We start from the raw sequence: 15,290 nt of genomic DNA, 5'->3' as shown, positions 1-15,290 counted from the left end.
CTGCACACAGTGACCCTCCTCCTCAGTGGGCAAAAAAGATTGTGTTCACTGCACCCCACACACAGCAAAATCCATGTGGACCACTGACACCTGCCTATCTCCAGCCTCTCCCTAAAAGGATTGATAAGATCGGTCACTGAAAACCCCCCCCCACACAGCAATATCGATTGTAGAACACTGACCCTAAAAATCAGCAGCCTCGCCCTAAAATGCCCTACAACTCGCCCTGCCTAACACACTCCGACCTGTCCCTCAATTCTATCCGGACACAAATGATTTTTGCCTGTCTGTCCCTAATCAGCAGCCAGCACGTATGATGTGTGCTCTGTCCCTGAACTACACAGCAGAATGACGCAGCGGCGCTGGCTCGAACTTATAAAGACTTGGTCACATGCTTCAGATGGCCAATCACAGCTACTAATACATTTGTAGGCATGGCTGGGATGGCTTAAGGCACACCAGTTAAACGCTTGTTGATTGGCTGTTGAAAGCCCGCCATGAAAATCGCGCCAATGCATACAAAACCCGGAAATAAAATGACCGAACATGGATTTTTACCCGAATATACAGTAAAGTTTTCGGGTCCGTGTTCGGGTAACAAAAATCCAATTATTCGGTACGAACACGAATAATACAGTCCGTGTTCGCTCAACCCTAGTCAACACCAATAAATTGATTTTTGCACAGTGATACCTTGTGAGCCCGTTGTTTTGCAACCTTTCTGAGATGGTCTGTACCACCTCATCTTCTTGATTGACTTCATTATATTTGGTTGCCCAAGGTTCCCGGTCCACACCAGACCGTTAGTTACTGTTTACACATTCTCCGCTTGCTGTTTATGCAAGGATGAGAATCGGTTTCCTATACCAGGTTTTTAACCTTCTTGATCTGTATCCTTCTGATTCCCAATGAATCATTTTTTTTCAGGTTGAGTTATTTTGAGGGGACAGCAAATTTACACTGTTAGTGCTGGTTCACACTGATCCGACTTGTCAGGCGACTTTGTCGCCTGACAAGTAGCGGTCCATGCTGTGCAATGGAACTGTTCTAATCAGCACCTTTTTTTTGCAAAGTCGGAGCGACTTGCATTGACTTCCATTATGAGAAGTCGTTGCAAGCCGCGCCGAAGTCGCGGTGCACAGGCGATTTCATTAGTTGCCCGAAGTCGGGGCGACTTCGAGTCGGATTAGTGTGAACCGACACTTGTACAAGCTGTACACTCACTACTTTACATTGTAGCAAAGTGTCATTTCTTCAGTGTTGTCACATGAAAAGATATAATAAAATATTTAAAAAAATGAGGGGTGTACTCACTTTCGTGAGATACTGTACCAAATACGACTTAATGAGAACAATTAAAAAACATTTGATGGCTCATGAAACACAAAACTGGGTTTTCTGCATATTTGAACACACAACCTTTAACCTACAAAGCATACACTCTACACATTGAGCTACATCTAGAGTACAGTCACCTTTCTATTTTCCGGCACTTAATAAATGCAGTGCTGGGCACAAATCAGTGCTAGGTTAGATATTCACTAAGCAGTAAAGCAAAAGGTAGGGGTTACGGCTTTCAAAATTAGACGCCAGTGGTGGCTACCATTTTTTTATTAATCCTGGCAGGTTATTTTTATGGGTACAGGCTCAGTTAGAAAGCATCGACATAGACAGAATGCAAAGCACATCCAGAAGTTGAGTTTATTTTGTCCAACAACCAGACTGAGTTGCTATTACTCCCCTGGCAGGAAGCTATTGGCATGAGTGCCTAGCCCAGGCTAATAAATGCATGTGAAGTTCAGATTAACACAGCACTCTGCAATGCCTGATGAACATATAGGCTTTCCAATCTGATAGTCTGTGCTTTGCCAATGCTGTAAAGTTGAGCAATATTTAAGCCTCTGATCCCAGGTTACACAATATGCAAATATCAACTATACCACTGATTTGGAGAATGTGCAGTGAAGCTCCCATTCTGAAGCCAGATGAAGGCACTATATACTAAGTACAGGGACCCCATGGAGCACTTCAGAACTAAAGGCCCGTACACACGTACCGATCGTCAGCGAACGATCGGCCGTCTTTTGTCCCTGGGCTGTCGGTGTCGGTTGAAAAGTGCAAAGACAGCACAAGAATTTTGTCCGCCGACTACAGCCGACTGCAGAAGTGATGTCATGTAATGGTTAACTTTCCCTGTGTTTTTTCTTTTCTGAGCATGCCCAGTCTTGCAAATCTGCGGTCTGTCGTCCGAATTCTGTACTGACTGGCGAACAATCGGCCGCTCTGGTGTCAGCATACAAAAATTTTAATGCTTGCAAGACAGACTCTTGTCGGCAGAATGTGCGCTGACGGCTGTCGGAGGCACCATACTAACAAGCGTACAATCGGCAGATCTTTCGTCCGACGACGTTTGTATGCCGACGATCGGTACGTGTGTACGGGCCTTAAGGCTACATATAAGCATCTTGAAGTTTGTACTTTTAGGTTCCTTTCTCACTTACACACGATCATCAAAAGACAGGCTTGCTTTTAAAAAAGGACTTTGTTAAAAAAAAAATATATATATATATATATATATATATATATATATACACCTTTGTGAGAAGACTGTTATTCTTGCCCTCTCAGCCTGCATGTTATTGTAGTGCTTCCCCCAAAAGGGCACGCTGATTTGTCCCAGGTTCCTTTCCCAGATTAGTGCAATAGAAGCCAGGCACACAAAAACCGTCACTCTTCTGGCTCAATGAACAGTCTAGGGCAGGGGGACTCTGAACTTTCTAAAGAAAGGACCAGTTTACTTTCCTTCAGTCTTTAGGGGGGCCAGACTGTGCCCAGTGGGAGTAAACAATGCCCCATCTTTGGTATTAGGGAGAGAAATAGTTAGCATTAGTGGGAAGAATAATGCTCAATCGTTGGTGTCAGTGGGAGGAACAGTGCCCCACTCATGGTGTCGTGGTAGGAATAGTGCCCTATTGTTGGTGTCCGTGGAAGGAATAGTGTCCCATCATTGGTGTCGGTAGAAGGAATAGTGCCACACTGTTGGTGTCAGTGGGAGGAATAGTGCCCCATTGTTGGTGTCCGTGGAAGGAATAATGCTCCATCTTTGGTGTCGGTAGGAGGAATATTGCCGCACTGTTGGTGTCAGTGGGAGGAATAGTGCCCCACTGTTGGTGCCAGTGGGAGGAATAGCGCCCATTGTTGGTGTCAGTGAAAGGAATAGTGCCCCACTGTTGGTGTCGGTGGAAGGAATAATGCATCAAGGGCCAGATAAAGGCAAGCATAGTTTGGAGACCATTGGTTTAGTGGTTAGGATCTAGTTGTTTTATTGCCGGTCCGGGAATTCTTCCACCCCCCCCCCCCCCCCCCCTCCTAATACCTATGCTGACTGACCTGTTTAACAATGATGTACATAGAGTATCTCACAAAAGTGAGTACAAAATGTGCCATGCTGATAGACTCATACCCAAAAAGACTGAGTGCTGTAAAAAAATCAAAAGGTGCTTCAACAAAGTATTAGTTTAAGGGTGTGCACACTAATTAACCATATTATTTTATTTATTTTTTTGTTTTACTTCCATCTAAAGGATTTCTGTTTGTTGTTCAACGGAGTTGTACAGTTTATAGGTCACGTAAAAGGGGGAAAAAGTTCTGAAATAATATATATTTATCTCATTTTTTTTACATCACAGAAACCTGACATTTTAACAGTGGTTTGTAGACTTTTTTTATATCCACTGTAAAATATATAATATCATTTATTCTTGCAAGCAGCCATCAGGTGGAACTCATATTTTCCAATTTTCCTTTACCTATTAAAACTGTAGCTTACATCTGCAATGTACATACACAGATCCTCCCACTTCCCTCCGTTCACACCAAAATTTCAATCAAAGACAAGTGAAGAGTGTCTACTCTGTTCTATCTCTTTTTTTTTATTTCATTTTATCTAAAATTTCTTTAATTATAAAACAAATATTGTGCAGATAAAAATATAAATCATTATCTCTAAATATCTGATTATGATTTATCTCTAAATATCTGATTAAAAAAACGTTAAAGAACGGACCCCCAAACCATTTTTGGTTTCTATTTAGGCTGCAATTTCTGACCTCCTGAACATTAAAGTTTTCACTGGCATATGAAGTCAGATCTCTGCATACCCCTCTCCAGTCAGTGATTGGAAAGTAATGAAGCCAAAGGATCTTCATCACAGCCAAAACGAGAAGCGCAACGGCAGCCTTTGTGATTCTTCCATGACAGTTTCTTGGTCTGAGGCCATTTTTTTAGCATTTAAATTTGCAAACTGGTGTTTTCTTTGTAATTACTTGTATAAAATCCATACCTCACATATAAAGAACATAAGATGCATCCATGACACAGAGTCTGTTAAATTGCAAAAAAGACTAAATTTGTATATGTATAATAATGTGGTAAAATGAAGATAATAATCCCCCATGCTAAAGCAAAATCAAAGGTGAATCAAAATAAAATAAAATTAACAATTCATGCTGCCACTTAAAATCTACAGAATCGAAAAAACATAATATAGTGAAATACAAACCTGTGAAACACCACATACAGGTGTATCACCAGTAGTGCAAACAACCAATAAAAAACAAATAAAAATATCAACACCCAGGCTGGATGTCTGTGATGGAAAAAAATCAGTATATCATGAAACAGATAAGCACAATAAAAATAAGTGAACAAGTCACCTGGGAAAAAAAAAACATGGTGGAAAACAGTTAAATAAATCATCTGATCAACCATATTCAATCAAAGTATAATCTTTAACCACCTTTCTACTGGGGAATTTTTACGTTTTTTTGCACATGTTAAAATATTTTTGCTAGAAAAAGACTTTAAAACCCACAAACAAATTTCTGACAATAAAATAGTAGCATTTGCAATTTTTTTTTGTAACACGATATTTGTACAGCTGTTTGTCAAATGCATATTTTCTAAATAAATACACTTGTGTTTTAGTGCAAAATATCACAATATTATATCAAATTTTTGGTAAAATATAAAAGAAGGGGTTGCATCAATATTCATCATAATGGAAAATTTATATCAAATACTTACCGTAATTTTCCTTTCCTGATGGACTCCATGGCAGCATACTTTTGGGTAGCCCCGCCTCCACTCCTACCCCATAGGACCCCACTCCCATAAATCCTTGCTCCCTTTCAGCATCCGTGTTCTGTAACTAGCCTACTCAGGAACTGGGAAGGAACCCTTTGATAACACATCAGATCTCAATATAATACTGGATATCTGTACTGATATGGACGGGGTAATGTGTTAGGAAGGAAAGGATGCCACATCGTTTGATGGAAATGAAAATTATCACCCTACAGAGGGCTGAATTCAATGACACCCCGAAAATAAAAGTGTAAAAATGTTTCACCAGGCTAGTCCATTTTGCTGAAATTTCATTGCAGCAACTCAAAATGGTACTCAGTAGTTTGTATGGTCCCCACATGCTTGTATGCATGCCTGACAACGTTGGGGCATGATGAAACGATGGATGGTGTCCTGGGGTATTTCCTCCCAGATCTGGACCAGCGCATCACTGAGCTCCTGAACAGACTGAGGTGCAACCTGGCAGTGTCAGATGGACCGAAACAGAATGTCCCAGAGGTGTTCTATTGGAATTTATGTCAGGCAAGCATGGGGGCCATTCAATGGTATCAATTCCTTCATCCTCCAGGAACTGGCTGCATACTCTCACCACATGAGGCCGGGGATTGTCGTGCACCAGGAGGAACCCAGGACCCGATGCACCAGCATAGGGTCTGACAATGGGTCCAAGGATTTCATCCCGATACCTAATGGCAGTCAGGGTGCCATGCCATTGTCTAGCCTGCAGAGGTCTGTACGTCCCTCCATGGATATGCCTCCCCAGACCATCACTGACCCACCACCAAACCAGTCATACTGAACAACGTTACAGGCAGCATAACGTTCTAACGTTCTCTACAGCTTCTCCAGACCCTTTCATGTCTGTCGCAAGCTCAGGGTGAACCTGCTCTCATCTGTGAAAAGCACAGTGTGCCAGTGGCGGACCTGACAATTCTGGTGTTCAATGGAAAATGCCAATCAAGCTCCAAGGTGCCAGGCAGTGAGCACTAGAGGACTTTGTGCCCTCAGGCCACCCTCAAAAAATCTGTTTTTGATTAAACAATCAGAGACATTCACACCAGTGGCCTTCTGGAGGTCATTTTGTAGGGCTCTGGCAGTGCTCATCCTGTTTCTTCTTGCACAAAGGAGCAGATACCGGTCCTACTGATGGGTTAAGGACCTTCTACAGCCCTGTCCAGCTCTCCTAGAGTAACTGCCTGTCTCCTGGAATCTCCTCCATGTGCTTGGGACCTTCTGGCAGTGGCACATAATAATGTACCATCCTGGAGGAGTTGCACTGCCTGTGCAACCTCCATAGGGTCCAGGTATCGCCTCATGCTACCAGTAGTGACAATGACCCTAGCCAAATGGAAAACTAGTGAAAAACAGTCAGAAAAGATGAATAGGGAAAAAAATGTTGGTGGCCTCCACCTGTAAAACCATTCCTGTTTTGGAGGTCTTCTCATTGTTGCCCATCTAGTGCACCTGTTGGTAATTCTATTAACACCAAAGCAGCTGAAACTGACTAACAACCCCCTCTGCTACTTAACTGTCCAGATCAATATACCACTGGCTTGATGCTTTACTCTGAGAAAAAGTGTTCCTTTCAATTTTTTGAGCAGTGTATAAAAACAAGAGCAAAAAAGAACTACACTTAATGGATAAAAAAAATCAGTTTTCACAATAAGCGCATTATAAAAACCACTGTTACAAAATTGTATGTGCCAAATTCATTAAATGTGAGTGCAATAGTTAGTCGTTTTATTAAATCATGTATTAAAGCTGTGTTACACTAGGGCGAACACACACTCTTTTTGTTTTTTCTTAGATATGTTCCGGCCACCCAGTGGAATTCTAGGGAGCTGCAGAACCCTGTCAGGTTATGATCCATCATTCCTAATGAACTACAAATATCAGCCAGCCAGAGGATCCTTCTTCTGATCAGCACACTTGCTAGCTTTTTTCTGTTTTCCTTGGAATTTTTTTTACCAGTCATTCATGAAATACCCAAATCTTGCACACCCAGTACAAGGATAAAGCGAAGAGGATTGTGCCTGCACTGACTAGCAGCTGAGCCTGAGATGAAAGTCCAGTTTTGCTGCGACAGCTTTACAACCTTTATCGGAGAACATTCGAGTTTCCTCGGGAAAATAAGTCATCTCACTGGCCACACGGGATGCCAGCTCTTCATTAGGCTTTAACTCGCGATGTCTTAGCGCTGCCATGACGCACTGCTTTACGTGTTTGTACTCCAGCGGTAGAAAAGGGACATAGAAGTCTATCAAATTATCGTCAATCAGGCTGCTGTGCCAAAAGCCACCTGGGGAAAAAAACATGGTGGAAAACAGTTAAATAAATCATCTGATCAACCATATTCAATCAAAATATAATCTTCTTTAACCACCTTTCTACTGGGGAATTTTTACGTTTTTTTGCACATGTTAAAATATTTTTGCTAGAAAAAGACTTTAAAACCCACAAACAAATTTCTGACAATAAAATAGTAGCATTTGCAATTTTTTTTTGTAACACGATATTTGTACAGCTGTTTGTCAAATGCATATTTTCTAAATAAATACACTTGTGTTTTAGTGCAAAATATCACAATATTGTATCTATTTTTTGGTAAAATATAAAAGAAGGGGTTGCATCAATATTCGTCATAATGGAAAATTTATATCAAATACTTACCGTAATTTTCCTTTCCTGATGGACTCCATGGCAGCATACTTTTGGGTAGCCCCGCCTCCACTCCTACCCCATAGGACCCCACTCCCATAAATCCTTGCTCCCTTTCAGCATCCGTGTTCTGTAACTAGCCTACTCAGGAACTGGGAGGGGACTCCTGCTGCCATGGAGTCCATCAGGAAAGGAAAATTATGGTAAGTATTTGATATAAATTTTGCATTTTCCTGACAGACTCCATGGCAGCATACGTTTGGGAAATAACTCGCCAAAACACAATTGGGTGGGCAGATGCTGATAAATTTTAATTAACACCTGCAACAGATAACACTTGAGCACCAAAACCAACAGAAGAGAGAGCCGCCGGCTCAACACAATAATGTGACATAAATGTATGAATGGACGACCAAGACGCTGCTCTGCAGACCACATCCGGAGCGACATGTCTTGAAGCTGCCCATGAAGTAGCGACACCACGAGTAGAATGCGCAGTCACCGCTTTAGGAGGGACCAAGCCTTTCTCTCTATAAGCCCACTGAATCGCCTCTACTATCCAGGAGGCAATTGATCTTGAAGAGGCACGCATACCTTTGTTCTTCCCAGACAATAGGACAAAGAGATAATCTGTCTTTCGAAAAGAGGCTGTAGCTTCCAAATACTGTCTGAGCGTGTTGCCTACATCCAGTGGATGAACTTCCGGAGGTTCGGCCGATGAGTTGAAAGTAGGGAGAACAATTTCTTGGTTCTCGTGAAAGACCGAAGTGACTTTAGGCCTTGCTCCCAGCATTGGAATAAGGACAACTCTATCCGGGAAAAAGGTCAGAAAGGGTTCCTTACTTCCCAGACTTTGAATCTCAGACACCCTTTTTGCAGATGTAATAGCCACTAGAAAGACTATTTTGAGGGTGAGATGTTTCACTGATATAGGCTCTTCTGGGTTCGTGCCAACTGAGGACAGAAAATCAAGAACCAAAGGCATGTCCCACTTGGGGAATCTCAGCTTCTTCTGTGGCCTTAGCCTTACTGCCCCTTTGAAAAATTGCCTGATCAAAGGATGTGCAGCCCAGGAAATGCCTGTGAAAGCGGATATGGCTGAGACTTGAACTCGCAAGGCACTCAATGAAAGAGGCAACTCCAATCCAGACTGAAGAAAAGACAGGATATCTTGCATGGAAGGAGATGACCAGGACTTTCCCTTGGACTCCAGGAAATAAGTAAACCTAGCCCAAATCCTTTCATAGGTTTTATTTGTGCTTTGTCTTCTAGCACTCAAAAGAGTAGGTATGGCTACTTCCGGACAACCTAACGCTTCCAGCCTTCCCCTCTCAAAAACCAGACCCGAAGGTGCAGACGGGCTGGGCATGGGTGAAGGATGGAGCCCTGGGACAGCAGATCCGCCCTGAGAGGAAGAGGGACTGGGTCGCGGTAGCTCAGCTGGAATAGTAGGGGAAACCACGGTCTGTTGGGCCAGAACGGGATTACTGCAACCACTTTGACTGACTCCATCTTGACTCTCCTCAGGAATTGAAAGATGACTGGTACTGGGGGAAAGGCGTAAGCCTTGTGAAACTTCCAGCAATCTGTCAAGGCATCCACCCCGAATGCTCTGGGGTCTCTGTTCCTCGAGTAAAACTTCTGCAACTTCCTGTTGTTGAAGGAGGCAAATAGATCTACCTCTGGGATGAACCCCAAGGACAGGATCCAGTTGAACACATCCTCGTGGAGAGACCACTCGTTGTTGTTGAGTTGTGTTCTCGAGAGGAAATCCGCCTGTGTGTTCTGAGCCCCTGGTATGTAAACTGCCGACAGATTGACCAGGTTCCCCTGAGCCCATGTCATTATTGGCTCTACTTCCCGAAGCAGGGATGCGCTGCGAGTTCCGCCTTGTCTCCTCACATAAGCTACTGCGGTCGTGTTGTCTAACCTCAACATGACTGAGGTACCCCGAATAAGGTGGCCGAAGGCTAGTAACACCTGAAAGGCCGCTCGCAGTTCCAAGATGTTGGACACCGTCTGGCGAGACCAAAAGTCCCATCTCCCTTGTGCCACCTCTGTCCCGCAATGACCGCCCCAGCCGGTGCTGCTGGCGTCTGATGTCACTATCACCCAAGATATGGGGGCTATGGAGTGACAATTGCGCAAATTCTTCAGCTGTAGCCACCAAGGAAGCAAGCTCTTCATGGTTGCGGTTATCACTATTCGCTGAGAATTGCTGATTCCGTTCCACTGCTGAAGAAAACCTTCCAGAGAGCCCACTTCACCATAGGGGCTGTTGACACCATGGTGCCAATTACCCTTAGGCATTGTTTGGCTGTGAGACGGGATGCTGACAAAGCCAGAGACACTCTGTCCCTGATTACCGGAATCTTTTCTTCTGGCAGAGAGATGGTACTGTTTTTGGTGTCGAACAGTGCGCCCAAAAAGACCAGGGACTGAGTGGGAATCAGATGGCTCTTTTCTCTGTTCAGGATCCATCCGAACCTCTCTAGAGACGAGATGACCAGAGCTTGATGTTCCAGGATAACAGACTTGTCTTGGGCCAGTAGGAGAAGGTCGTCCAGATAGTGATAAAGAAGGACCTCTCTCAGTCTTATCAAGGCTACCACCGCTAACAAGACCTTCGAAAAGGTACGAGGCGACGTGGAAAGCCCGAAGGGGAGACATACAAATTGCAGATGACGCTGGCCGACCGAGAATCTTAGATATTGCTGAAACTCTGTTGCCACTGGCACGTGGAAGTATGCATCCTTCAGGTCTACTGAGACCATCCAATCTCCCGGTTGAACGGCTTGCTGAATGGAGAATAGAGTCTCCATCTTGAATTTTTCTCCTTTGATGAAGCGATTCAAGTGCGTCAGATCTATCACTGGTCTCCAGGCGCCGCTCTTCTTGCGCACCATGAAAAGAGGGGAGTACACTCCGAGTCTTCTTTCTGATTTTTGCACTGGAACCACTGTTCCTTGAGTGACTAGCGAGTCTACGTAGGATAAGAGAATCTCTCTCTTGTCTCCTGACCGCGGAAGGGAGGTAGGAACAAATCTGTCTACGAGAATACTGGTGAAGGTCCAAGAATGACCTGCAGAGACCGTGTTGACGACCCAAGCATCCCGGACTGAGGCCGCCCAGACCTGCCGAAAGTGAAAGAGACGACCCCCCACCTGACCGGCCTGAGTGGGCCCAAACCAGGGAGTCTTTGACTATGCGTTTGACCATGGATTTAAGATGCTGGTCAGAACTTCCTCTTTCACCCACTGCCCGGGAATAACAGGAGTCGCATAGCGATTTTCCGTCCAGTAATCGGATACCACAGCCCCAGCACTTTGTCTCGCTGGATTGGCGTGAAGACCTAGGAGGTGACCGGTCTTTACTACGGTCAGTGTTGGGGGTAACTAGTTACAAAGTAACTAATTACAGTAACTACATTACTTTTTTTGGTAACTAAGTAAAGTAACTAGTTACAATACTAATATTGGTAACTACACTACTTTACTAGGCTATAGGAGGTAACTACACTACTTTACTGGGCTATAGGAACTCGTTTTCCTGCGTTACCCAAGCCGTGCGATACAATCGTTATTTCGAAGAATAGAGAGGGATGAAGTTTATGACTTTTTGTTGCACTTTATGTTTTATTCTGTTTTTTTTCAGGTTTTGTTCTCATGTTTCCCAAAGCCTGTGTTTATACAATAAACTCTATGCAGAAAGAGTGTCATGTATCTTCTTCTACACGGTCAATTAAGAAAGAGGAAGGTAAAGTAATAAGTAGTGAAGTTACTTTTCAAATGCAGTAACTAGTAAAGTAATCTCATTACAATTTACAGAAGTAACTAGTAACTGGTAACTAGTTAAATTTTTTGAGTAACTACCCCAACACTGACTACGGTATCTGGACTTGGATGAGCCATGTCTGGAGGAAGAGCGATGATGCTGCGTTTTAGCATGGCGATCTTCCCGCGTGCCCTGAGTTTGTTCGGACCTAGAGGAGGAGCTGCAAAGAAAACATATAGGGAATACAGAATAAACTGACAAATGTCCTGCTCCCCCCCCCCCCCATTCCAGCCCTGTGCTTACCTAAGAGAGGGCTGGTCGCAGGGGAGCGGTGAAGTGTCCATTTGACAAACAGCAAATACACTGGAAGAGAGCGATGCAATGACATGCTAACAGCCAGCACAAAGCTAATGTATTTATACAAAGCAAGCCCCCCCCCCCCCCTTTGTGCAGACCCACATACCTGTAAGTATAGTCAAGCAGACGTGGGAACGCCGAATCTACAGTCAGTCCCACCGATTGTGGGACTGACAGCTCTTTAAATTTGGCGCCGGCCGTGACGTCACGGCCGCGTCAACTGCGCATGCGCGAATCATGGCAATCGCTGCTACTGTGCATGCGCGAACCAAGCCTCACTCCCGGCCGGTTGGCGCGCATGCGCAGAGCGGCCGAGAATCACCGAGGATGGAACGCATAGCGTTCCACAGCGCCCAGAGAGCCTCCCGGACCACCAGGAAGCCCGCGGAAAGAGAGCAGCCGCACACTAGACCACCAGGGAGACCGCACCACTAAGAGGTAAAAGAAAAGGGGGATAAATAATGATAAAGGTACTTACCCATCCAGGGCGCTTACCACTAGACACCAGGGAAGATATCAGTCAGCAGCCAGGATACAGACTCCATCGTTGGGGCAATACAAACGACCACCCGCAGCAGCAGGGCTAATCGGCCATGCCATACGGCCTGTCAGGCATCTTGGGCTCCTCTTCAGCTTGCCCACCCCATACCCCGCAGCAGCAAGGGCTTATCGGGGACTCAAATCTTGCTGACTTCATTGTCCCTGCGTCTCTGTCTTCTTTTAAAAACAATCAAAAAAAGAAAAAATGTAGGAATTTAGCACCAAACAGGTGCAGGAGGAGGACAAAAAAAGAACACGGATGCTGAAAGGGAGCAAGGATTTATGGGAGTGGGGTCCTATGGGGTAGGAGTGGAGGCGGGGCTACCCAAACGTATGCTGCCATGGAGTCTGTCAGGAAACAGGAGTTTTCAATATATATTTTTTACTCTTATTTATTATCATTTATTTGAAACACTTTTTCTTTAATTTTATTTTTCTTAATTTAACCACTTCTGGACCGGAAGGTTTTACCCCCTTAATGACCAGGCCATTTTTTGCGATACTGCACTGCGCTACTTAAACTGACAATTGCGTGACCATGCGACGCCGTACCCAAATAAAATTGATGTCCTTTTTTTCCCACAAACAGAGCTTTCTTTTGGAGGTATTTGATCACCTCTGTGGTATTCTTTTTTTGCGCTATAGACACAAAAATTAGCAACAATTCTTAAAAAAAAAAAAACAATATATTTTACTTTTTGCTACAAAAACACAGCTAAAAAAAATCTAACTTTTTCATCATTTTAGGCCAATTTGTATTCTGCCACACATTTTTGGTAAAAAAAAATCCCAATAAGTGTGTATTGATTAGTTTGCGCAAAAGTTATCGCGTCTACAAACTAGGGGATAGATTTATGGCATTTTTTTTTATTTTTTACTAGTAATGGTGGCGATCAGCGATTTTTAACAGAACTGCAACATTGCGAGGCACAGATCGGTCACCCAACTGACACTTTTGAGATAGACCAGTGACATTACTACTGTAATAGGTGCTAAAAATATGCACTGTTACTGTACTAATGACACAGGCAGGGAAGGGGTTAACACCAGAGGCGCTCAAAGGGTTAAATGTGTTCCTAGGGAGTGCTTTCTAACTGTGTGAGGGATGGACTCACTAGATGAACATAGAGATCCGGTTTCCATGTTTACATCAGCAGACCACTGTTCTGTCCCTATGCACGTGGTGGCGGACATCCCGTCCGCCGGACTCGCTGATTAGCTCCCCCTCTTGCCAATCAACGCATGTGCGTGTCCCCACTGGCTATTACACGAAACGACGTACAGGTACATTGTTTCGCAAAATAGAGCCGACCTGCTGCAGTAAAAGTGTGGCGGCTGGTCGCCAAGTGGTTAAGGGGAAAATTGAAAAGTTTAACTAACTCCGTACACCCTCCCCCACCCTGACTTCCCAAGTACTAAATGTACTTACCTCCATGGGTGATGAGTTGCCAGTTCCTATGCAGCCAGTGCAACAGTCTGTGGATTTGAAATCCCTGTTCTTCTTTCTACAGCGCTTCTGGGACAGATCAGATTGATTCTGATTGGTCAGCACCGGCCCAGAGCATTGCTCCGATTCTTCCGGAAGCACTGTAGAAAGAAGAATGAAAGAGTGGGGATTTCAAATCTCTGAATTACATCACCAGCTGCATGGGCATAGACAGCCCATCATCCACAGAGGTAAGTACAGCGGGGACTGTGGGGATGGGAGGGTGTACAGTGTTAGTTCACCTTTTCATTTTTTCTGAAAAGGTGAACTTACACTTTAAAAGTATTCCTATCACAAGGGGGCTAACAGGCCCCCTATAGGATAGCATGGGCAGGTGACAGGTCCTCTTTATGGAGACATCTCAAGCTGAAGTAGCCAGGGAATGACAGCTCTGTACCTGGGAGTAAAGTACACTATATTGCCAAAAGAATTGTGATGCCTGCCTTTACACTCACGTGAACTTTAATGGCATCCCAGTCTTCATAGGGTTCAATATTGAGTTGGCCCACCCTTTGTAGCTATAACAGCTTCAACTCTTCTGGGAAGGCTGTCCACAAGGTTTAGGAGTGTGTCTATGGGAATGTTTGACCATTCTTCCAGAAGAGCATTTGTGAGGTCAGGTACTGATGTGAATGAGAAGGCCTGGGTCACAGTCTCTGCTCTAAATCATCCCAAAGGTGTTCTATGGGGTTAAGGTCAGGAGTCTGTGCAGGCCAGTCAAGTTCCTCCACCCCAAACTTGCTCATCCGTGTCTTTATGGAGCTTGCTTTGTATACTGGTGCGCAGTCATCTTTTAACTGGAGGGGCCAACCCCCAAACTGTTCCCACAAAGTTGGGTGCATGAAATTGTCCAAAATGTCTTGGTATGCTGACGCCTTAAGAGTTCCCTTCACTGGAACTAAGGGTCCAAGCCTAACTCCTGAAAAACAACCCCACATCATAATCCCATCTTCACCAAATGATTTGGACCAGTGCACAAAGCAAGGTCCATAAAGACATGGATGAGTGAGTTTGGGGTGGAGGAACTTGACTGGACTGCACAGAGTCCTGACCTCAACCTGATAGAACACCTTTGGAATGAATTAGAGCTCAGTCTGCGAGCCAAGCCTTCTCGTCTATTGTGCATGACTTCACAATCGCACTTCTGGAAGAATGGTCAAACATTGCCATAGACACACTCCTAAACCTTGTGTACAGCCTTCCCAGAAGAGTTGAAGCTGTTTTAGCTGCAAAGGTCGGGCCAAATTAATATTGAACCCTACAGACTAAGACTGGGGTGCCATTAAAGTTCATGTGTGTGTGTAAAGGCAGGCGTACCAATACTTTTGGT

At 44.3% G+C, this 15,290-nt stretch overlaps 1 protein-coding gene across 1 annotated transcript in view; it reads right to left on the bottom strand.

The window, feature by feature from the left end:
• Nucleotides 1–7,151: 7,151 nt before the first annotated feature.
• LOC309559853 (torsin-1A-like) overlaps nt 7,152–15,290 on the bottom strand; it is a gene marked incomplete at its 5' end in the record, with an annotated part of 113,808 nt that continues 105,669 nt past the window's right edge. The window contains one exon of the mRNA XM_082263279.1: nt 7,152–7,444. Within this exon, the coding sequence (XP_082119405.1) occupies nt 7,188–7,444 (257 nt within the window). The 3' untranslated portion in view covers nt 7,152–7,187. The remainder of the gene's footprint in view (nt 7,445–15,290) is intronic.

Source organism: Pelophylax lessonae (genome assembly GCF_965119305.1).
Source record: "Pelophylax lessonae genome assembly, chromosome: 7".
NCBI lineage: Eukaryota > Metazoa > Chordata > Amphibia > Anura > Ranidae > Pelophylax > Pelophylax lessonae.
The sequence above is the reverse complement of the archived record's forward strand: the minus strand, read 5'-3'. Positions and strand labels throughout refer to the sequence as shown.